General features: G+C 41.3%; 2 protein-coding genes across 3 annotated transcripts; both read left to right on the plus strand.

The window, feature by feature from the left end:
* Positions 1-300: 300 nt before the first annotated feature.
* hsh2d (hematopoietic SH2 domain containing) lies at positions 301-3,534 on the plus strand. Of its 2 annotated transcripts, none has more exons than XM_024004862.2 (6): positions 301-387; positions 1,125-1,263; positions 1,425-1,514; positions 1,750-1,915; positions 2,143-2,436; positions 2,684-3,534. In XM_024004862.2, the coding sequence occupies exons 2-6, from the start codon at positions 1,142-1,144 to the stop codon at positions 3,236-3,238; spliced, it is 1,227 nt and encodes a 408-aa protein (XP_023860630.1). In that variant the 5' UTR covers positions 301-387; positions 1,125-1,141; the 3' UTR covers positions 3,239-3,534. The 2 variants fall into 2 exon arrangements, with proteins under 2 accessions (XP_023860630.1, XP_023860629.1); XM_024004861.2 differs by having other exon boundaries at positions 309-437.
* Positions 3,535-18,408: 14,874 nt separating this feature from the next.
* LOC111976117 (tax1-binding protein 3) lies at positions 18,409-23,600 on the plus strand. The gene is made up of 4 exons (XM_024004873.1): positions 18,409-18,631; positions 20,657-20,776; positions 21,108-21,185; positions 21,715-23,600. The coding sequence occupies exons 1-4, from the start codon at positions 18,593-18,595 to the stop codon at positions 21,847-21,849; spliced, it is 372 nt and encodes a 123-aa protein (XP_023860641.1). The 5' UTR covers positions 18,409-18,592; the 3' UTR covers positions 21,850-23,600.
* Positions 23,601-25,266: the final 1,666 nt, after the last annotated feature.

Raw genomic sequence — 25,266 nt, forward strand, 5'->3', positions numbered from 1 at the left:
ATCAATTGTTGTGCCAATGAATTCCTTCCTATAATATTAAGGGTAACGTTATCGATGCAGAAATGTCAGATATTTATATCCCAAGATCCGACCATAACGAAACTGTCGTTTATTTTTCTTACTTTCGATTGCACCTGTGCTGTATATCTTATCAATCGTATATATTTAAGAGGACTACTCCTATATAATTAAAAACATTTTTTTTTTAAATGAGCTTGATAAAGCTGTAATTGGTATTGAGGCTAGGCAAGGCTATTTACGACGATAGACCTAACGTTACCTGTTTCACGCATGGGAAAAATATCTCCACCCTTTTCCCTCACAGGAACTAACTTGTAAAGGTGTGTGAACAAAGCAGAGCTTCAGTTACGCGTTGCTCCTCATGAGGTAAATTGCTTTATTGAAAAGCCGACTAAAATTGTAACTAGCCACAACAGGTGCGTAGACAATTTTAATGTTCGTTTTATTTGTGGGTTTGGACAACTTTTCTTATGATGTACATTTTCAAAGAAGAGTATTTGTTTTGTTAGACAATGTGGTATGCAGATGTAGTAGGCCTAATTACTCGGGTATTACTATAGTTATAGTATTGTATTCATTTGGATGCATTTTTTGTATTTGGTTTTACCCACTTGTCTAAATAATAATTGATTATTAAGAGCAGAGTAAAAAAAAAAAAAATTGCATTGAGGCTAACAGTGTGGCATGTAAGTGAAGCTATTTCACTTTGTGTTAACGGTCTCAGTTTAAATGTAGTTGAAGATATACATACTACTAATCCAAGGTTTATTAGTGCTACTAAATATTTGGCAGCATAAATGTCTTTGTTGCCCTAATGTAAATGAGTGTATCAACCAGCCAGCTGAATGGTCTTCCTCTGAATTCAGAAACTGAAAATTATAGAGGAACAATCAGAGCAATAGCGAAGTGCTCTTTGAAATTGGGGTGCTTACATTTTTTACCTTCTTCTTACAGTTTATAACTGGACATCAAATCTGTAATTTATACCAAATATGTTTACTGTCCTTTTTTTCAAAAAATTGTTGACATGTCAAACTGGCAATGGAATAACATTAGAGAATGAGGGGTGTTTCCTGACATCATTCTTTACTGTATGTTACCAGGACACACCTGGGGGGGTATGGATGGAACACAGACTCAGGGAAGACATGACACCCTTTCCTGGTTCACTGAGTTCCAACTGGACTGTGTCATCAGGAATGGGGTAGTTCCAGAATGGTTCCATGGCATTATTTCCAGGAAGTAAGATCTCAAATTGTGTGTCTGTTTCTTTTCCCTGATAAACAACATAGATGAGACCAATGTGTGGCTTGTGGTGAAGGATATACTGTATGCTTTGACTGTTATTGTCTTACAGTAGGGCACTAAGTTTGTTCTAACATCGTAGTGTTTATTCACCGCAGGGTTGCTGAGGAAATGCTCCTGTCCAATCCCACAGGCTACTTCCTGATCCGTGTCAGTGAAAGCAGGATAGGATACACACTCTCCTATCGGTAAGCCTCTGTGCTTTGTACATGAGATAGACAACTCCAGGTGAGGCCTCATTAGATTGGTTGTTTGTTCAGCTGATGACAATAAGCATATTGGTTGTGTTCTGTTTCCATAGCTTTTATCCTATGCTACGTCAATGCCACATACTACCCACTCTGAAACGCCATGTTCTATTCAACAGTGTAGTTCAAAGTCCATCTGCACTTCCTTATCAAAATAAATTCTCTGTACATCTAGTGCCACTGATCGGTGCAGGCACTTCATGATCGATGTGCTGAAGGACAATCACTACATTATTGTAGGAGAGGACATGCATCACAGCTCACTGCAAGACCTGGTGAACTTTCACCGCAGGGGGCCTATCATGCCTTTCAATGAGCTGCTGACTGTAGCTTGTGGACAGGTGAGGAATTATACTTGATTCAGTAAACTACAAAATACCGTATTGTTTATTTTGTATACACACCAGTACGCTATAGGCTTGAATTGAGTTGGTTTGATATAGCATAAACACACAGAGGTCCGGGTACGGTACACTGTGCTGCATTTCTATACACTGTTGTGGATACATTAGTGAATTGACGTGTGTTTGACTCAACATTCTTCCCTTTCATCTACTTCTTGTTGTAGGTATCAAAGGACAAGACTGATTATGCAGAACTGTTATTCCCCAAAAGACCAGCCATGAACCCTAATCATGGTGTGTTGCCAAATAACCCCCCACACATGAACAGTAGTACTCATCTGAAAGTAGCTGAGGACATTCCACCTGCCCTCCCACATCGTCCCAGCACACTGTGTGACCCTGCCGGCCCAACTCCAAACACTAGCAAACCACCTGTATCTCCAAACACCCCTTCTCCCAGACTCTACCCCTGCCTGGAGACTGAGTTAAACACACTGAGCTTCCAAACCCCAAGCATGGTAAAGACGCTGAACTATCATAGTGTTTACAGTATGTGTTTGTTGGGGGATAGGGCTAAATCTTTATTTTCATACTTTGAATGGTGAGATAATGCTATTGCAAATGTGTTGTAGGCCTACATTGCCATAATATTGAGGTTACCTAACTTTGGGTCTAAAAAAACTACATACCTACATATTTCTCTGTAGGTTAAGCAAACTAAGGTTAGACTGTACTCTTATATGGAATCTATTATTTTCATTCCAGGTAGGTCATACTGCTAAACCAGTGCCATTGCCCAGGAAGATGCATGTAGTCACCACGGCCCAGCCGGACCAACCTCCTGAATTACCTGCCAGAGGCCCTGCTCTACCACAGAGAAAGGACAAGGACCAGAGCAGCACAACATCTAAAGGTCCCACAGAACCCAGGACTGTGGGTACAGGCAGACCACAGACCCGACCAAACACACACCACCAGGACCCAAACTCCAACCAACAGAAGAATCAAGATGTAAAGTCAGTGGTCAGCAACCTGACCTACTTCAAGAGGAAGTTCCATAAGAAGAGAAGTGCCTCTCAGGAGCACATGTATGCAGAGGTTAGTGTGGAGGATGAGCAGGGGCAAGACCAAGCGAAACTCACAGCCCTGGAGGCTAGAGATAGGGATATTGATACAGCTGCTGATAACGAGTATCAGATGCTACCAGGAGAGATTGACAATGGCCTTCCACCCATCACTGCTGTCACTGCTGTTAGACCCACGGACAGTGGGTTACCGCCAGAGTATCGGACCCCTCCTCCTTTTGCCCCTGGATACTAATGTCCACTTCTCTACCCTCAGGATGGCTGGGTGGCCAAACGGACACATTAATTTTGAGAAGGCACTGATGAGTTAAAGTTAGTCTGAAGATTTTATTATTTAACTGGATATATCTAGAATCTCTTTTACAACGTTGAGAACTATTTCTGTTTGCAACCAGCTCTGGTTAGTGGTTAGACAATGTCCAATGCTTTTACAGTGCTATGTATGGTCAACTATTTCATATCAAATGTGAAAATACATTTGGTGTGAGGAATTATGTTAGACATCTATGTATTATTTTCATTAAAATACAATCATGGCAAATACCTGTTTCAATTGTCCATCCAGTTATGTGATACAACTTTGTTTCTGCAAGAGATGGCAGTCAAATGCTGATCTGTTATCAACAATGTAATAGGGAAGTGTGCTCTCAGAGATAGGTGCTGGTCTAACTGGTTTGACCAGATGAATGTGAGTGAGTCAATCAATCAGGTGAGTGAGTCAATCTACACACAATATTCCATAATGACAAAGCAAAAACAGGTTTTTAGACATTTTTGCAAATATATTAAAATGAAAAACTATCACATTTACATACTGTAAGTATTTAGACCCTTTACTCAGTACTTTGTTCATGCACCTTTTGGCAGCGTTTACAGCCTCGAGTCTAATTGGGTATGACGCTTCAAGCTTGGCACACTTGTATTTAGGGAGTTTCTCCAATTCTTTTCTGCAGATCCTCTCAAGCTCTGCCAGGTTGGATGGGGAGTGTCGCTGCACAGCTATTTTCAGGTCTCTCCAGAGATGTTCAATCGGGTTCAAGTCCGGATTCTGGCTGGGCTACTCAAGGACATTGAGACTTGTCCTGAAGCCACTCCTGTGTTGTCTTTGCTGTGTGCTTAGGGTCATTGTCCTTTTGGAAGGGATCCTTCACCCCAGTCTGATGTCCTGAGTGCTCCGGAGCAGGTTTTCATCAAGGATCTCTCTGTACTTTTTTGTTTGTTGTAAAATTCTTCTGTCCTCGGTTGAAACACTCACTTCCAAGTTCCAAACTGCCTCTGGAAGCAATTCAGCACAATAACTGTTCGTCGGGAGCTTCATTGAATGGGTTTCCATGGCCGAGCAGCCGACATAAGCCTAAGATCACCATGCGCAATGCTAAGCATCGGCTGGAGTGGTGTAAAGCTCGCCGCCATTGGACTCTGGAGCAGTGGAAACGCATTCTCTGGAGTAATATTTCACGCTTCACCATATTGCAGTCCGATGGACGAATCTGGGTTTGGCAGATGCCAGGAGAACGCTATCTGCCCCAATGCATAGTGCCAAGTGTCACATTTGTGACTGTGTTTTTCATGGATTGGGCTAGGAAATCTTAACGCTACAGCATACAATGACATTCTAGATGATTCTGTGCTTCCAACATTGTGGCAACAGTTTGGGGAAGGCCCTTACCTATTTCAGCCTGACAATGCCTCTGTGCACAAAGCGAGGTCCATACAGAAATGGTTTGTCGAGATCGGTGTGGAAGAACTTGACTGGCCTGCACAGAGCCCTGACCTCAACCCCATCTAACACATTTGTGATGAATTGGAATGTAAACTGTGAGCCAGGCCTAATCACCCAACATCAGTGCCTGACATCAATATGGCTCTTGTGGCTGGAGGGCAAAATTGCGTCGACTTTGGATCTGTTGGAGCGGTATGCAAATTGGAGTGTGTCCAGGGTTTCTGGGATGGACCACTTCCGTATTGAGCTCGTCACTGGTACTTCCTGTTTCAGTTTTTGCTTGTAAGCAGGAATCTGGAGGATAGAGTTATGGTCAGATTTGCCAAATGGAAGGCGAGGGAGAGCTTTGTGCGCGTCTCTGTATGTGGAGTAATACTGGTAGAAATGAGGTAAAACGGATTTTAGTTTTCCTGCATTAAAGTGCCCGGACACTAAGAGCGCCGCATCTGGAGGAGCATTTTCTTGTTTGCTTATGACCTTAAACAGCTCGCTGAGTGCGGCCTTAGTACCAGAATCGGTATGTGGTGGTAAATAGACAGCCATGAAGAAGATAGATGAAAACTCTCTTGATAAATAGTGTGGTTTACAGTTTGTCATGAGGTACTAACAGGCGAGCAAACCTTGAGACTTCCTTAATATTAGAGCACACCAGCTGTTGTTGATAAAGAAATATAGATCACCCCCCAATCTTACCGGAGGCTGCTGTTCTGTCTTGTTGATGCACGAAAAACCCAGCTAACTGTATATTATCCATGTCCTTGTTCAGCCAGGACTCAGAGAAATATAGGAAATTACAGTTTTTAATATCCCGTTGATAGGATAGTCTCGAACGAAGTTCATCCAGTTTATTCTCCAGTGATTGCACGTTCACCAGTGGAACGGAGGGTAGAGGCGGATTATCCATTCGCCGATGCAGTCTCGCCAGGCATCCGGCTCCTCGACCCCTGGAGCGGCATCTCCTCTTCTTACGAATGACGGGGTTTTTGGCCTGGTCCGGGAAGAACATTATATCCTTTCCGTACGACTCATTAAAGAAAACATCCTCGTCCAGATCGAGGTGAGAAATCGCTGTTCTGATGTCCAAAAGCTGTTTTCGGTCATAGGAAACGATGGCAGAAACATTATGTACAAAAAAAGATACATCTTCCCAATCTCTCCTCCTGGTGGGCAGCAATATACTTCACTCTAGTCCACCTCATTGTATTACAGTGAAATGCCCTTTAAAAGGTATTTCAGCGATAATTCAGGAAATGCTCATCAAGCATGGAACAGAAAACAATCATCATACACCTCATAGTGTACACTTTCCTATGCAACGGATGGACACATCCTCCCCATCTCTCCCTCTACCAGCTGACACTGAAACATGAGTGAGTGAGGTATCGTTGCCCACCTAGATAAGAAGGAGAGACAGGGAATATGTGTCTATCCTCGGCGTAGGATGGACCCATCTCTCCCTTGTGCGTCTGATGAATACTTGGGTTTTCTTGTGGTGGTGTCTGCTGGGGCCTAGGTCTTGCAAGGTCTTGAGGAATCTGGTGGGCTAGAGATGGACAAGAGCAAATAGACTGTTAGATTAAGAAAAGTGTGGACTGTCAAAACAATTAATGGGAGATAGGAAAGGAAATAAGGAAAGGATGTTGCTGAACACGTCTACGTTAATGTGGATGATGCCATTATTATGGATAATCATGAATAAATTGTGAAAGATAAAAAGTGAGAAAGTTACAGAGGGACAAAGATCATACCCCCCACAAAAATGCTAATCTCCCCTGTTATTGGTAATGGTGATGGAGGTCAGCATGTTTTGTTGTAGCCTCTGTAACCTTCTCACTCATCATTATTCCGGATTTTTCTTAATCATGGCATTATAATATACTGCCCTAACAAGCAAAAAGGCAGTAACTGCTCATTTGGTCGGAAATTAGTTAATGTCATTTTTGCTACATTAAATACATGCTTAATCATGTGGACAAGTATCCTGCCTCTATTGTAGTGTGTTTTGGAGAAAGTGGGGTTCATGTTAGTAGTAACTGCATAAAGTTACTGTAAAACCAAGGTAAATAAAAGTAATTTTTCTCAGTTTCACACTATGAGCAGTTACTGCCTTTTTGCTTGGTAGGCAGTTACTGCCTTTTTGCTTGGTAGGCAGTATAGTTCAGAAACATCTTACTGTATCTACTTACATAGACAGAAAATTATTCCAGTCATCATTCACCATTCAGTTTCTATTGGGAAAAACATAGCCCAAAACAAACTGCAAGAGTCACTGTAGAGTCACACGCTTGATATAGTCATTGCAAGCTAGGAATATGGGACCAAATACTAATCTTTAGACTACTTTAATACACTTTGGGTGAATTGGTCCAAATACATGTGACTTCTTCAAATTGGGGTACTAGATATATAAAGTGCTTTAATTTCTAAACGATAAAAACAGATATGTATGAAAATACCCATATGAAACATGCTGTGAGTATAGAGCCAAATATTATTATTACATTTGTGTTAGCTTCACTGTACAAATACATACAAGGGGAGTGTCTGTGGTAGGGAGATTAACGACAGTCAATAGTATTAATGTTAGTTTTAGTGCGAGGCCAGTGTATTTAGTGACAGGCCATGCTGTCCTTCAACTACACTGATATGAAAAACCTGCACAGAAAAGGAGACCAATCAGAAAAGGAGACAAAAATGGGGTCCCCTCGGGGGTGCGTGCTTAGTTCCCTCCTGTACTCCCTGTTCACCCACGACTGCGTGGCCGTGCACGACACCAACGCCATTATTAACTTTTCCGACAACACGGCGGTGGTAGGCCTGATCACCTACGATGATGATTCAGTCTATAGGGAGGAGGTTAGAGACCTGGCAGTGTTGTGTCAGGACAGCAACCTCCCCCTCAACGTGGGCAAGACAAAGGAGCTGATCGTAGACCACAGGAAACATCAACAGGGCTGTAGTGGAGCGGGTCGAGAGCTTCAAGTTCTGTTGTGTCCACATCACTAAGGACCTATCATGGTCCAAACACACCAACACAGTCGTGAAGAGGGCACGACAACACCTCTTCCCCCTCAGGGGGCTGAAAAGATTTGGCATGGCCCTCAGATCCTCAAAAAGTTCTACATCTGCACCATTGAGAGTATCTTGACTGGCTGCATCAACGCTTGGTATGGCAAGTGCTCTGCACCCGACCGCAAGGCGCTACAGAGGGTAGTGCGTACGGCCCAGTACATCATTGGGGCCAAGCTCCCTGCCATCCAGTAACTCTATACCAGGCGGTGTCAGAGGAAGGCCCTCAAGATTGTCAAAGACTACAGCCACCCAAGTCACAGACTGTCGTCTCTGCTACCACACAGCAAGCGGTACTAGAGCACCAAGTCTGGGACCAAAAGGCTCCTGAACAGCTTCTACCCCCAAGCCATAAGACTGCTAAATAGTTAGCCAATACATACTGGGTGAGTGTATGTGTTAGGGAGATTTAGCCACAGTCAATAGTATTCATGTTAGTTTTAGTGAGAGGCCAATGTTTTAGTGACTGTCCTTCAACTACAGTGATATGAAAAACCTAGACAGGTTAAGGCAAAATTACCTGAGAAAAATCTTAAAAGGAGACGATGATGATGTTGAGATGCAGCCAGGGTAGCAGTGCAAGTAAGTACATCGGGAGAAGTTGGTCTAATGGAAAAGGTCAGTCTGTGATTGAAGTGGTTGTCTCTGATTCAGTGGCAGACATTCAAACAATGAGACTATTGTTCTGTAGAGCAGACATAACATTGTGTGATTTCTCTATGCTACAGACCTTGGCGACCCATACAGATAGTTACAATCACTACTGTACATGTTGGGGGCCTTTTCATCACAAGCTGTAAAGAAGCAGCTATCCAGGTAGCCTGTTACATCATCTGATAGCTAGCTAACGCTATCGCTGTACCAAAGATACTAAAGGATGGATTGAAATGTACAGAATTGGTACCTGGAGGAAAATGGTTGGAGGGTCATGCTTTTTCAATTTCAGTCAAGGGGAGAGTTTTGTTTTTTATCATGTCATTGTGTTTCAGAATGAGCTGCTTGTTAGGCTATACAGTATATCGATGTGTTGCCTATGCCGACCCTCATCTCTGATTCTCAGCTGGGTGCACAATATCAAGTTCACCTATAGGCTATTTAGTGTGGTCTCAATCTATAGGCTACGAACTGCATGCTCGAAGAAACACAAAGTTACAGTATATTTCTAAAATAGCTGCTGGGATGGTGTAAATAAAACTAGGATATATTATACACGGCAATGGATATTCCAACCCTGAGCCCCGGCCTTGCTGATCAAAACCTTTTTTCTGTGCTGCCTAACCAATGCTGTGCTGTGTAGGCCTTCATGGGCAGTTCAGGAAGAGAATCAAAGGTTTCTTCCCAAATGTTTGTTTTGTTTGGGCCTAGTCCAAAAAATGCAATAACTTGCAGGCGGATTAACCTATAGCATATGTTCTGTTCAGTTTGAGAAGGAAAGCACGAAGACGAGGAGGACCGGAGGTCAACTTTGATAGTTTGATACAACTATAATTGATTTGAATAAAAACTGTTTCTTACCCATGATGTATTTATCAGAGATATTGACCTCAAAATAAGCCAGATTCAAGTAACTTACATTGTGTTGCTGAAACATGAAACAGCAGCTGAGGCACAATCGGAAATGGACAGCTCATGGTGCTGAAAGTAGGCAAATTCAAGTAGGCATAATTAATTTCAACGTCTTCATTTGAATTATTACTAGACGGCTTTGTGTTGGAGTCTATTCCTTACTATTTAAGAAATAACAGGTAGGCCTACCTGTTTAACAGAAAAATGTTTGCCCATGCTACAGATGGCTGTTTTGGTCCGCTATTACAGGACTAATACAGGCCCAGAGTACTACTTTTGGGGGAAAAGTAGTATTTAAAAAAAAATAATAGAGTTTCTCAGGGGGTGCTTTATGCCCACCCACCCTAAAAAGCCTACCTCTGTGTCAGTGACTGTTAAGTTAAAACAGGACAAACTGATGAGAGAGTGTGCCATAGGCCTACCTTTTATTATAGAAAATGGCAAAAAGCACAGGCCTACCCCTTGTTAGATTTTGAGGAAAATAAAACTGATCCGATTTATATAAATTGATCTATGACAGCTCTTTGGTCCGTGGTGGTTTATGCTACAAACAAGCTGTAAAATACCCGGGAAAGACGTAACTCTGATGCACATGGGGATATCATTGTTTAGTTTCTTTGAGATTTAGAGGCTGGGCTACAACCTTATATAGCCGAGGAGACCAAAAAATAACTTTGCATTGGAAGTAATCTAATTCTGTCACTATTAATTGATTAAGCTATTCACTTTCTGTGCAATAGAAGACGTTAAAACCCAGACAGCTGTTAGGGAAACACTTGTGACCTTCTCTAGTTGGGTTAAGCCACAGAAGAAGGGTAGCCAGCAGTTAAAGCTAACATTTTTCAGCATCGGTAGTCCTACCCTGTCTGGGGAGGAAAGGTAGGCCTAACTTTTGAAAGTACCATGCTAATGGCGTCTCAGATTTCATTGCAAACAAGACACACTGATTTGGCATTGGAGAAATATGATAAGATGAACACACAGGTATATATCTCTCTATCTCAGGATAAGAACTCAGGATAAGACCCAGATGCAGACAGCTAGAGTCACATATGTTTATTGACTCAAACAGGGGCAGTCAAAAGACAGGTCAAAGGCAGGCAGAGGTCCATATTCCAGGGCAGAGTCAGGCAGGTACAGAACGGCAGGCAGGCTCAGGGTCAGGGAAGGCAGAATGGTCAGAACCGGGGAAACTAGGGAACAGAACTTGAGAAAGCAGGGAGACGGGAAAACACGCTGGTAAGACCTGACAAGACAAACTGGCAATAGACAAACAGAGAACACAGGCATAAATACACTGGGGATAATGAGGAAGATGGGCGATACCTGGAGGGGGGTGGAGACAAGCACAAAGACAGGTGAAACAGATCAGGGTGTGACACTCTGTCCATTTTTAGCCTGTAGTTTCAGTAGTTTGTGTGGTATTAAAAAAGGCTCTGCTACTATGTAAAATTATGTAGAATTGTTTATAGAAGTGTTTTTTTAAATAATTTTTTTTCCTCAGACCTGCAAATATGATGATAGATTCCACCCCTATTTTTGTCCACGTGGTCTGTGAACCCACAACCTTCTGGCTGACAGCCCTCTGTGCTATCAAAATTCCTGCGTTGCCTTGTAATGCTTACAGGATGAAGAACAGTTTCTAAAGCTGCATTAAATTGCCGTTTCCAAAACAGTTTCTAAAAGCTCAGGTCTGTCCAAGTAGATAGAATAAACGGTAGGCATGTTCTCTGCTATCCACTTTGTTATAATTATTATTTTCGGTATAGGGGAGGGTCACTTGTTTTTTTTTTCAAGCGTTTAGGGAGTGTTTAGTTAAAATATATTTTACTGAAGGAAGGGACATCCATTTTCATTTTAGAGAGTCCGATTTTCTCCATGTAGCCCTTATTATAAATAACGTTGACTCCCTGTGTATATCGGTGTATATCATGGCCAATGGTTTTCCGATGGAAAACGGCAACGTTAGCAAGGTGAAAACGGCCCATTTTTAGTTTTTTCAAATGTGAAAAATGCCTTGATTTTTGTTGTCTCATCTTTGGCAGATGAACAAAACAAATTGTATTTTTGTTGATATTTAGTTTTTAGTTTTTCCTTTTTGTCAAAAAATAAAACAATTTAGAAATGGTTTGTTTTTGTTCTCTTGTTTTTTGCATATAAAAAACGATTTGATATTTAGATTTTCAGAAGTGGGTGGGGTTAAATGTGGAATGTCTGTTATTGCTCAAATGCACAGCCAACACTTCCTGTCCCTTCAAAATAAGAGTTCAGCCTTCTAATTTATTTAATCTACTATCTATAAATTAATCTATGATTAATTCATTATTAATCTGTTATTAATTAATATACTGTAACGTTAATAGTAGACTTGCTACATGCTATCAGTGTTAGTAAGGGTTTGTGTGTCTGTGCTAACCATCATACACAGCCTATAGGCTATTATGTGATGATGCGTTAGCTTGATTGCTACTTCAATTGAGTGTGTGTGTCTGGGTTTGTGTGTGTGTGTTTGTGTGTGTGTGTAGGGGCTGCCGAGATGCAGCTGTGTATGAAGTCTCTCTGGTGACAGTGTTCTAGGTGTTGGTCGAGAGTTGGGAGAGTTCAACGTGACTGTGGAAAGGGCCAGAGCGGGGAGCACCCCTTATACTGCATGCACACAGCCATGGAGCTGTCAACAACACTCCTTGTGGTACAGCCATTACTAGTAAGACGGGGAGAAATAATGGAGGAGGGAGGAGACATGTGTTTGTGTGTGTAGGAGGTGGGGAGGCAGACCGTGTCGTACCCTCTGTCCTCTCATGAAGGGGCTAGTGTGTGAGGGCTCTAACCTGCTACTCTCCCTCTGCTCCCTCTGAGGAAGTATGTCACGGAAGACATGACCTTCCTCTCCTTTTGTGTGTTGTGTGTCACTCTGTTGGTGGACATCCCAACAAAGTGGCAGTGTTGGCACAGCTACTTCCTACATGATGAATAGGAGGTCATCACTTGTACTTAATATACCATCTATCAATCAAGTATATATTTTTTTATATCAGCAGTTGTCACAAAGTGCTTTTACAGTAACCCGGCCTACACCAGAGAAACCCGGGACATACAAGGCACTACTGCTCCTGCCATATCTATCTTCCTGTTTGATGTCATATCCTGTTCCTGTTTAAGCCAGCCGAGTGCAGGTGGGCTCTCCTCTCAACATGAGCTTCCTGCTGCTCTCGCCCCAAATACACACACAGTATCATGCTATACAGCACTTTCAATAAATCAATTAATCAATATTATTTTATGACGCCCTACTTTAGTGGCCAGATTGTTTTTCAGTTCATGGTGTGCATATGTATGTCAGACTGATGAATAATCAGACAGGATAGAGTACACAAAAAGACATTCATGAATATGTTCATAGATGGGTCAAATGATAAATAAATAGGATACACACACCTCAAAACCGATGGCCAGATTACTTGTCATAGATGATAAATTAAAGTATGTGGCACAGCTGTTTACAGATTCAACACATCAGCTATTGTTTATTTATTTTGGATGTTGAAAGTAAAAGATTACAAAGAAGACACTGCATGAAATTTAGCCAAACAGGTTTAGAATAATTCTTCATGTATTTCGTTGGGTATAGTTGGCTGGTTGTTTTTGTGGGGAGGGAGTGACGATCAAGTGACAGCGTCGCGAGTGAGCGAAGCACAATGTTGCCTTCAATCAACTCTTGTTTTCTTGCCTGACAGACTAACTACAGTTTGCCAATGTTAGCTGATTAGTTACGAAGCTAGGACAGTTTCCACATGAATAACATCGGTAGAAACAGGACAAAACAAGTAACTTTAACTTGTTAGCTGGCTATGTAAACAAATATCACTGCGCGGGAATCTACTCTAACACGACAGCTAAACTGTCAAATAATAGGAAAACGGGGCAATGTAAAGACTATGAATATCTGTATCTAGCAAACATGACAAACCATAATATAACATTTCGGTGGCTAGTTAGCTGGTTGTCTGTATGGCTAGCTAGTAAAAGTGACAGCTGAGCTTGACGCTTCGCAAACGCAGTTCAGTTTACTGCCACACAACTTTTATTTTTTGACAGACTAACTAGCTAACGTAAACTCACTCACTTTAGTACATCGCCTTGGTCCGTACAATTGACCTTATTTTAGCGCCCCCAAAACGTAATACTTCCAGATCAACTGTAATGTCAATACCATTGTAAAGCACATTTTCTCCCCTTTCCAACAGAATCAATTACATGACCCCACGCTGCCCGTTTCTGCATGATTCAAGAAGGCAATGAGCCCCGTTGGGTCTTTTTAAAAATGGCGGGTGGGGAAGCGAAATGAACTAATGCGTGATAGTGAGAAGGAGAGATGTTGTGTGGGAAAAAAAATTTTTTTCACTCGATCTGTCCAACTTATCACCTTATCGCCTCTAAAATGTAAATAAAACACTATTGTAATGACCTGACTAGATCATAAAGGAACAATTGTCCAGACAGAGAATTGAGTTTACGAGTTGACGGTTTATTAACCCAGGCTACTGTTTGGCCGTAGCCCACACCAAATAAATTAAAGATACCCCACAAGCCAACCGTGACCTTCTCTTGTGAAGGCCAGACGTAAGAGAAAGAACAATGGCTAAACCTGGTCTAAACTTCCAATGCTCCATCCCCCTGCCCAACCCCCCTCCACGCCACTCCGCCAACCACCAGGATGCCCGGCGTCAGAACATTCCAGGCATTCCCGTGATTGGCAGATAGCAGGCTGATTGGCATGTCGGACCCTGCGAACACTGGTAAGTACCACACAACCCACTAATAGCCTAACACATAACACACCGCTGTCTGTGCGGGTCGCTACACTATAAAGAGTTTATATAATGTGTCATTACATACCTATTTGAAGGTTTGTGTCGAATTTGAATCGGGTTTTTAGGGCGGTGCTAAAGTGATCTTAGAAGTAAATAGCGGCTTTGAGAATGATGATCGCATGCAATGATGACCCCTTACCCCCGTCATTGATGACCCCTTACCCCCGTCATTGTCCATTTCTTGTTTTTAAAGGATGAGAGAAGTGCTACACCTGGTGGAGAGAGATTGTAAGACAGAAATAGTTGCTTTATGCGTGCTGTACTGTTAAAGGAATTTCAATTCCTATATGTTAGCAACCAATTCAATTAAACACTCATACATAAGAATTTGTAAGATACTTATTAGCATAAAATGGACAGAAAACAGTCTCAAAATCAATCAATCAATAGCGTTTATTCTCGAGAGTACTGATCATAGTACAATTTACATCAGGTTATATAATAATAATGATGTCATAGGTTTTAAAATGTCCTTCCTCCTCTCGGATACAATGGCAGTACAGTTAGCGTTCTTGTTTTGTCTGCCACCTGTTAAACAATCTGCAACCAGCCCAAGGTCTCACCCCTCCCTGGGTAGAGACAGAATTTCCTGTAAGAACACATCATTCCAGCCTGTCTGAAGATAACTCCATTCTTTCTAACAAGGAACACATTATATTCAGCATTATGATTCATAGGTTCATTCATCCATACAGTAACATAGTAGTATTCTGTTTAGTTATAATTCTAAGTCAAATGTATACATATTTTAGTCATTTATTCATAAAAATGACACGTCACGATGTAACGGAGGGGTCAGTTTTTTCAACTTTTCATTACCATGTCGATCAACGCTTGAATAGAAACCTAGTTCACACCCCCGATTTTGAAGTCAACACAGTCGCTACAGTCCCATTAGTTTTCTCTGTAGCCTCGTTTGAATGTTGCGGTTACACACATTTGTACGGAATGGGGTGAGTTTACGTTAGCTATAGCAAGCAGTTTGGGATGTTTCCATATGAATTACATCAGTAGAAACAAGACAAAACAACCAACTAGTTAGCTGACTATATACAGCTAAACACTGCAACTCTTTCCATGAGACAGAGAGCAATCCTTTGAGCTCCACCATTGATGTGCTCGCCTGTACCAACCAAGAGACCATGACAGGATTTGCTAATCTGAGAGCTACTCCCCAAATGTCAAAGCATCAAACATCGACAACTTCAAACATACAGTGCATTCGGAAAGTATTCAGACCCCTTGACTTTTTCCATATTTTGTTTCGTTAAATACTTATTATAAAATGGTTACCCAATACCCCATAAGGATCAATTTAAAACAGGCTTGTAGAATAATTTTTTTAAAGCGTTTAAAAAGAAAAAACAGAAATCACTTATTTACATAAGTATTCAGCCCCTTTGCTATGAGACTCGAAATTGAGCTCAGGTGGATCCTGTTTCCATTGATCATCCTTGAGATGTTTCTACAATTTGATTGGAGTTCTGTAATATGTCATGTTTCATGTTTGTGTGGACTCCAGGAAGAGTAGCTGCTGCTTTTGCATCAGCTAATGGGGATCCTAATAAAATAACAAATACCACCTGTGGTAAGTTCAATTGATTGGACATGATTTGACAGTGCATGTCTGAGTAAAAACCAAGCCATGAGGTCGAAGGAATTGTCCGTATAGCTCTGAGACAGGACTGTGTCGAGGCACAGATCTGGGGAAGGGTACCAAAACATTTCTGCCGTATTAGAGGTCCCCAACAACACAGTGGCCTCCATCATTCTTAAATGGAAGAAGTTTGGAACCACCAACACTCTTCCTAGAGCTGGCCACCCGGCCAAACTGAGCAACCGGGGGAGAAGGGCCTTTGTCAGGGAGGTGACCAAGAACTCGATGATCACTCTGAAAGAGCTCCAGTTCCTCTATGGAGATGGAAGAACCTTCCAGAAGGACAACCATCTCTGCAGCCTTTATGGTAGAGTGGCCAGATGGAAGCCACTCCTCAGTAAAAAACACATGACGGCCCACTTGGAGTTTGCCAAAAGACACATAAAGGGCTCTCAGACCATGAGAAACAAGATTCTCTGGTCTGATGAAACCAAGATTGAACTATATGGCCTGAATGCCAAGCGTCACGTCTGGAGGAAACCTGGAATAAATTTGCAAAAATTTCTAAACACCTGTTTTTGCTTTGTCATTATTGGGTATTGTGTATAGATTGATGAGGGGGGAAAAAACAATTGAATCAATTTTAGAATAAGGCTGTAACGTAACAAAATGTGGAAAAAGGGGTCTGAATATTTTCCAAATTTACTGAATTTATATCTGCTGTTTACTCATCTCAATCACCTCGATATCATCATTTGCGGCAGGAAGCCTAGCGGTTAAGACCGTTGGGCCAGTAACCAAAAGGTCACTGGTTTGAATCCTTGAGCTGGCAAGGTGGGGAAAAAATCTGCTGTTCTGCCCTTGAGCAAGGCAGTTAACCCCCAACAACAAATGCTCCCCAGGCGCCAAAGACGTGGACGTCAATTAAGGCAGTCCCCCGACCCTCTCTGATTCAAAGGGGTTGGGTTAAATGCTGAAGACACATTTTGGTTGAATGCATTCAGTTGTGCAACTGACTAGATGGCCGTAGATGGCCGCTATGGGTTCTAAAGAATAAGGAAAGCTCACCCAAATGTCCTTAGAATGTAAGCAGTCTATGGACAAGGTATGACAAACAGTCCATGCTTTGGTTTTGTTTACCTGGCCACTGCTTCAAATGCTAACTTTTTTTGCATTTGTGGCAACAATCCAATGCAAGTCAATAGTACCTATATACAATGAGTTTACAAAATATTATGAACACCTTACTAATGTTGAGTTGCATCTCCTTTTTCAGAACAACCTTAATTCATTGGGTCATGGACTCTACAAGTTGTTGAAAGCATTCCACATGGATGCTGGCCCATGTTGACTAATGCTTTCCAAGGTTGTGTCAAGTTGGCTGGAAGTCTTAGGGGTGGTGGACCACTCTTGACATACAGGGGAAACTGTTGAGTGTGAAAAACCCAGCAGCATTGCCGTTCTTGACACACTCAAACTGGTGCGCCTGGCACCTACTACCATACCCCGTTCAAAGGAACTTAAATCTTTGTCTTGCCCATTTACCCCCTGAATGGCACACATACACAATCCATGTCTCAACTGTATCAAGGCTTAAAAATCCTTCTTTAACCTGTCTCCTCCCCTTCATCTACACTGATTGAAATGGATTTAAGTGACATCAATAAGGAATCATAGCTTTCACCTGGATTCACCTGGTCAGTCTATGTCATGGAAAGAGCAGGTGTTTCTAATGTTTTGTATACTCAGTGTATTACCATTCTGTGCACTACATGTCAGAAGCTGTCTGTTTTTCCTATGCTTCATGTTACCTGTTGCAACTTTTTATGAACCAGATAGATATTTGATTGACTACATCTGCAACTGCTCTTCTCTTTAATTTAAATACATAATTTGATAGCAGAGTACTTAACTGTGATTTGGGGAGTAGCAGGTTTAATATATCCCCATATAAGGTCCGTGTGGCAGCGTGCATCTAGCCACCCTCTGGGCCGGGAATCTAGGCGGGAACTCAACCTTTGTGCAGTACAATCGTTTTGCACCAGATATGGGCCACACCTTTTACAATTAACAATTTTACAGAGGGCCACACATTTCAATTTGATCAGTCTGCACTCTGTGGGCCAGATCCTTTTTAATCTGGTGGTGATGCAGTATTTGACCCAGGCATAACGTCCAGAAAAACACAAAGTATGTGCCCCACAGCTGCACCAGAGTCATTTTGCTAACTGGGGCACAGGAGAAAAGGCCAAGAGGCCATTGATTTTAGGCAGTTAACTTGAGATGCATGCCCTGTCAAACACGAAGCAGAATTCTGTGAGAAAGACCACCATTTATTCTAGTGGTAATGAGTCCTCCATGACATGAGTTTTCCAGATGCCAATTAAATGAAGTCCTTAAAAAGTAGTGGGCATTCAGTAAAGCTCTATTATACATAATAACTATTTTCTTAATTGGCAGGTAGTATGCCCATCATACAAACAAAGAGAAATACTGTAACGGGCCTGCCTAACCCTTTTCTGGGCTACACCCCAACCTTGTCCCAGGACATTACAGGATCCATGATGATGACTAACCACGGAAGGCAGTATGACATCACCAACCCTGCCTTTACATGCCAGGAATCATTTGCTAGTTGTTACTCACGCTTAGCAAGTTGCTTCGTGTATTGTATGATTTAATGAAAGGAGCAAAAACGACTTTAGACCGTTGAGTTATTTGCAACCGGGGACAAACACAAAAGTGTCTGACCAGTCTGAAACAATGTCTTTCATCCCAGGACAACCAGTTACTGCTGTTGTGGTAAGTTTTGGAATGATAACGTTACTCTTCATTCAATAGCTACGGAATCCATTGTCCAGGCCTAAAATCTTTCAAGCAATACCTCGATGCAAACTATAAATACCTACCTGAGGTATTTCATTTTAAAAAATCGGTTTCACATTGTAGTATTACTGTTTACAATAGTGAATGTAATATTGTGGTCATGCTTGCTTGTTTCTACTCTTGACAATGTAACCTGGGTATTCGAATTTACCCTTGTAAAATTGTTACATTCTGGCAGTAAAACTCGTTCGAAACTTTGCTGTTCGATAATCCAACTACCTATCAACGTTTTACTCCTTTCTCTGTTTGTTGTCAGTCTTGTTTCTTTTAGATTCTATGAAACTGCTGTAGCTAGCTTGCTAACAGTTTAGGAGAATTTAATTTAACCTAATGGGCTATACATTTCATTTTCATATGCGCAATCTAGTATTAACCTAAAGTAAATTAATCTAGCTAGCTAATGTTACACTGTTCTGTCTTGGCAACATTGTATTTCTTTAGTAGCCTGTTATCTCTTCACTATGGATAGCAGCTAGCATTAGCCAAATTGTTCGCTAAGCTACATGCATGAAAGTGAAGTGTTTCAGAGGAAGGCGTCACCTAGTTATCTGAGACAACTTGGGTACAAGCGCGCGCCCCCCCCCCGGTCAAATAGCCCTTACATAGCCTGGAGGTGTGTTTGGTCATTGTCCTGTTGAAAAACAAGTGATAGTCCCACTATGCCAAGAGTGTGCAAAGCTGAGTTAACGGAGTAATAGTGACCAGCAACAGAACACAATGGATAGATACTAATGGTAATGGCAATCAATAATCATTTTTGCAGCAGTAGTAGTTTTATGGCCAGGGGATAGAAGCTGTTTAGCAGTCTGTTGGTCTGAGCCTTGATGCACCAGTACCAGACGGGAGCATGGAGAACAGTCCATGTCTCGGGTAGGTGTCGCTGGCAATATTTCGGGCCTTTTTTAGACACCGCCTGGCATGTAAGTCCCCAATGGCTGGGAGCTCACCCCAGTGATGCGCTTGGCTGTCCACACCACCCTTTGTAGGGCCTTCTGGTCGAGAGCGGTGCAGTTGCCATAGCAGACGGTGATACAATCAGACAGGAGGCTTTCGATGGGATTCCTCGCAACACACTGTTTATTCCTAACATCAGCAAGAAATATGAGTCATGGAGTAATTGCATAGTAGCCTAGTGACAAAATGATGTGATTTAGGCTACAGGCCACACATACCAATCTTATTTAGTTGCATGATTTAGTATGTGTTGCCCACTCTTATGCAACAGCTATCTTCCATACACTCTATAAGTTGAATGGCATAGTATGCTGCTGTTTTCTGGTTGATCTTTTTTGACAAATCTGGTGTCAGTCATGTGAACAATGGGTTACACAGATACTTTGGGTTGATCTTTCTGTTAATATGGTCAGCCTGCGTTATACATTTCCATGAGTGTTTCCATGTTCTCATCACCAAGAACTTCAGATCCACTGAATGATTGTTGACCATGTTGACCACTGAGTGCAGTGGTTGGAAGAACTTTGAACCACTGACACTATGAACCACACTGCTGAGGCTCCTCTTATTCACCATCACACAGACTGTCTTTGTGCTGTAAAGAGCAGCGAGCTGGATGTGCCAGAACTCTCCATCTGCTCTAATGAGAGGGCAGCTGTCTGAGGACCACGGGGATAGCTAGACTGAGAAATAATCTGTCTCCAGTCAGTTGGTGGCAGAGGGCTTCCCTTTCAGCCGGTCACTCGACTTCACACGACAGTGGGATTCTTTTTGTTCCATCGGGGGAACTACAGCCTATTCATAACCGTAGTGTTCTACATTCTTAAAGGGAACACAGTGCTCAGCAATCAATTTTACATTCTATTCATTTACCACATTTTTATTATTGCAATGGTGGAATGGGAATATAACAACTACTTGATGGTTGTTGAAGTTCTGAATTCTTTCCTCTCCAAGCTCGACTCCCAATGTTCATGTGTTTTACAGCAACGGATAGAAATCCGCAAACTCCGCCAGGGTGAACATTTGATCCTGGGTTTCAGCATTGGAGGAGGAATAGACCAAGACCCTGGCCAGAACCCCTTCTCTGAAGACAAGTCAGACAAGGTACGAGTTAAACAGGGGAAATACTCTCCCTGTCAGTTCTCAGGGAGCTCAGCTCTGGCCAAACTCCATTAACATCAGTCGTAAGGCATCAGAGAAGCAGGTCTGAACACATCAACTGTAGCCTCAGGTAGCAACACCGCAGACCCAGATAGCTCATCTTATACAGTAGCATACAGTGTTACTCAAATAGTGGCATTTTATAGTTCTATAATCAAACCAGTTTATTGAAGCTAGTTAGTTAATACATGTTATATGTAGATGCACAGATGTTACACTTTCATATATTTCTCTTTTGTTGTTTTGGTCTTTTTCTGTGGCTGTGTGATCACAGGGCATCTATGTGACACGGGTGACACCAGAGGGACCAGCAGAAGTTGCAGGCTTGATGATGGGAGACAAAGTAATGCAGGTAAACTTCAACATATTTGTAGAAATGCATGTTTCAAACTTTTGGCCTCGAGACCTGTTACCTAATCCCTCTTGGACAAATTACGTAAACATACATTTGACCAAATGACGCATAATTTTAGTTCTGGGTTAAAGGTAGAAATGAGCGAGATGCAAGACTCAGTCACACAGTATCTGCGCATGGGTTCGCTTCATGCTGTTACAGCGTGCTAGCCAGGGCACCAAAACAGCAGAGAAGTTAAGCCTCACGCTTCAACGCTCTGAGTTGTGGAAATTGACCCACTATGCTGTTTACTTTCTGCATCTACGTCATATCACTGAGTCTACCTTTAACCGAGATGACTTTTTACTTTATTGATACATTTCCACAAGGTGGCACCATTTACTCAGTTTCAGTTGTGATTGGACTTTGCCGAGTGACTGTAAAAGACCAGCACACTATTCAATCCAGATATTATACTTACCTCACATCAGGAATAATACCTACTGTAAAGAAGAATATTATAATTATTGATGTCTGTTGCCACCAGGTAAATGGATGGGATATGACCATGGTGACACACGATCAGGCACGCAAACGGCTGACGAAGAAGAATGAAGATGTCGTGCGGCTACTGGTGACCAGGAAATCACTGGAGCAGGCTGTCAAACATTCTATGATGTAATGACTCCAAACAGTAGCAGCAGCTTGGTGACCTCATTGTCTTTCGACAGGTGGCGTCCCTCCTATGCACTGCTAGTCCTTTTTTGCAGACTTGAGTTCGCTATCTGACGTCAGACAATGCCAGTGACCGAAAGCACAGTATTCCAAAGCTTTTCTTGCAAACTGTAAGGTTGGGGTGAATTCCATATCAATTTTGTCAATTTAGGAGGTGGTAAGAAAATGATATTCAAGAATTGAAAATTGCCATTTATTTTCCTTCACAGATTTTTCACTTCCTGAATTGATGGAGTTGAAATTAAATTGATTACAGTCCTACTCACATTTTCCTAATTCAAACATGGTACAACCCTTTTATAACATCACTATAGAACCAATATGGTACAAGTTATTGGGATCATTAATGCCTTTACTAGCTGACATGAGCATTACTTATTAAGTAATTAGTACACTTCATTACAGTTAATGATCTGTCATTTTTCATTTAGCCAACTAATAATTTTATGTTTTCAAGTTGATGTCTTTACAAGCCAAAGGAAAACAATGCCAAGACACTGTAGATTGATAGAGGATGCTTTGCAAACACATGCGTACAACGCACATAGCATTTATCTGCTACGGTAATTTGTATGTATTCCATAGAGGCTTCCTGTTTATATGAGTTGTTATGTTTGATGTATGGCATTAATAAGAATGGAACACTTAGTGCTTAACACTGCTCTGTGTTGGTCGAAATTAATGAATATTCATCGGGCTTGGACGATATATCTTTATTTTGGTATCTTTATCCATGCAGTGCATCTACCAAAGTAACAAGCACAGCCAAAATGCATACTTTATATTTCATTATACTCTAATTGTACTTGTTTACCAAATACTGTAATACTCATTTGAGGATTGGACTTTTGTAGGTAGTGTAGCAGGAAGACAGCTACTTCTCATTCTCAACCCTCTGGGTACATTTCATTTGGTGTTGCCATCGTTGCCTGGAAATCAAGGCTAGGGTATAGTCAACTTTAAGTGCCTTCTTTCTCAGGATTATATAAAGAAAGTGGCATGTTGGATTGTTAATTAGGTTGCTTGCTGGTTGATGTCAGACAGCTAATACACTTTAGTTGCATGCTGAACCAACGTTGAAGGATCAAATGAAATGAGACGTTTGAATACACTTGAATACAAATTAGACTCTAGTGAGTACCACTAAATTATAGGGTTTTAGTATTCATGCTCTTTTCCATTCCTATATAGTTCAGTAATATATCCCTTTTCACTGCCTCAGCCATGTTTTACACAGCGATGCCTCACTTTTTTAATCCAAACTTATCAATTCCTATTCAAATGAATCAAAGGTAAAGTAATATTGTAATGTGGATTACAATAGTACCTAATATACATACACGTCCTAGTATGTTCTACTAATTCAATATTTTGTATGGCTTTGTTTTTGCTAGAATTCTTTGATTTGGGAGATTATCATTATACTGTATATCATTGGCAGAGTGATGTAACTAAGTCTACACACAACTTTGTAAAGAATTAACACTTCAAAAGACTGCCCAACCTTTTGATAAATGTAGCTTTGCATGAACATTTTCTATAAAGTTGATTTCTATCAATATGTCGTTTGTGTTAAAATATCTATTTTAGAATTACTCCAAGTATATGAGGAAAACCTTTGAATTACCATTTTGGCATATGATTGTATACTGGACACTTTCCGAATGTTCTTTAACATAAATCAAAAATGAACTGAAAGATTGCTTTCTTTTTTGCGGTATTATGTGTTTGTCAGGCACGTTACAACATTTGTGGTTGTCACCCATAGACTGTCACCCATACTGTAGGTCCCAGAGGGATGGATAGAGAAAAATAGAATATTTGGTTATAAGACTTGAGCAGGGATATTACCTTCCCAGTGTGCACTGGATGTTGGACGAAATATCCCAAAACAAGCTGTTTTTGTGAGAAAAACCCCCAACATCAGCTAAAACCATGAAGAGCAGCTGTTCTTCACAGATTCACAGCTGCTAATTAAATGGTGTTAATGAGCATAAGAGTGGTGGAGAAAAAAGTGTGAATGTTAGATTTGAAGCAATTGGATCATCCTGGTGTGTGCATAGATTCATGGTGTGTGTGGGCAGTTCCACAGCTTACCATCACCCCGTCATCCACCATTGTATGTAGAATACTAATCAATAGAAAAACAGATGTGTGTTTGTGATACAGTATTTTCATAGGTTGATTCTTATAATTGTCATATTGAAAGATGTGATCTTCAATATTGTTTGTTCATTGTACTGTATTTTGTCAAATTGTCTTGATCTGCATGGCCTTTATCACCACTATTGACTGTAGATATATTCATGTCACCAACTCGAAAGTAATTGGATGACATTTCAAAGCAGCAAATCTATTACCTGACCTTTCCCTGTGTGCTCAGGCATTTTATATGGGGGTCAATAGAAACACATTTAATAACACATTCATAGATGGCAAAAGAGACATTCAATAAATGTATCATAAGGAATAAGGTTTTGAAGTGTCTCCTATATCTAGGAGATATAAGAAAGCTCAGGAAATATTTGTAAAAATTGGACACATTTTTGTTGGCACTAAACTACCTCCATACTTCCATTTATTTTTTTAAACTGGTACCGGGTTACCTTCAGATGAGTCCGTGACACTTGTGGCACCATCGAGTCCCGTGACACAATCATGATCGTTTGGTCATATTTGTTTCTAGGCCAAACCTTTCTGACACTACATACGTTTTCGTGAGAAGACTGATTTTTGGGATGTCTGACAAACAGTGCTGTAGCTCTGCCACTTTCCATCACAGTTGAGAAAGGTCGACATACACGGATGCGGTGGATGGAGACGCAGCCCTCACAAAAAAATCTGATATCTCTAGTTTAAACAGACAGATTCTAATGGGGATTTTTGTTCTCGCGGGTGTGTCAATTAACTCTTAAGGATTAATATTGCCACTTGTCTAAAAACAAACATTGTCTAATAACAAACATTCCCCTTTTAACTGCATGTGTTGCAACAACACCTGATGCCCCGCCTAGAGCAGCCAGGTCCATCCTCTCCCTCATCTTCCTTTAAGAATAACATCCCTGCATCACATCAGCATCTTTTATCTAATTCAGCATATTTGCATTCATGACTGTCATTAACAAAGATGAAGACATGACACTATTTTTCCCTTAATTGTCTTACTAATGAAGTGATCCCATCATGGGTTACTGGTCCCTGTACCAGGTCAGGTGAGAGGTAACTCTGCTATCCAAAACATTTTGTGTATTGTTGGGGGGGGGGGGTCGATTCAGTGAGATGCTAGCTAAAATCTTTTGAGAAATAATTGATGAGGAAACTGCATGCGCCGCACACATTGTGTGGGTGTGTTTCTCCTTATGAG

The sequence above is a fragment of the Salvelinus sp. IW2-2015 genome, linkage group LG16 (assembly GCF_002910315.2).
Source record: "Salvelinus sp. IW2-2015 linkage group LG16, ASM291031v2, whole genome shotgun sequence".
In the NCBI taxonomy this organism is placed as follows: domain Eukaryota; kingdom Metazoa; phylum Chordata; class Actinopteri; order Salmoniformes; family Salmonidae; genus Salvelinus; species Salvelinus sp. IW2-2015.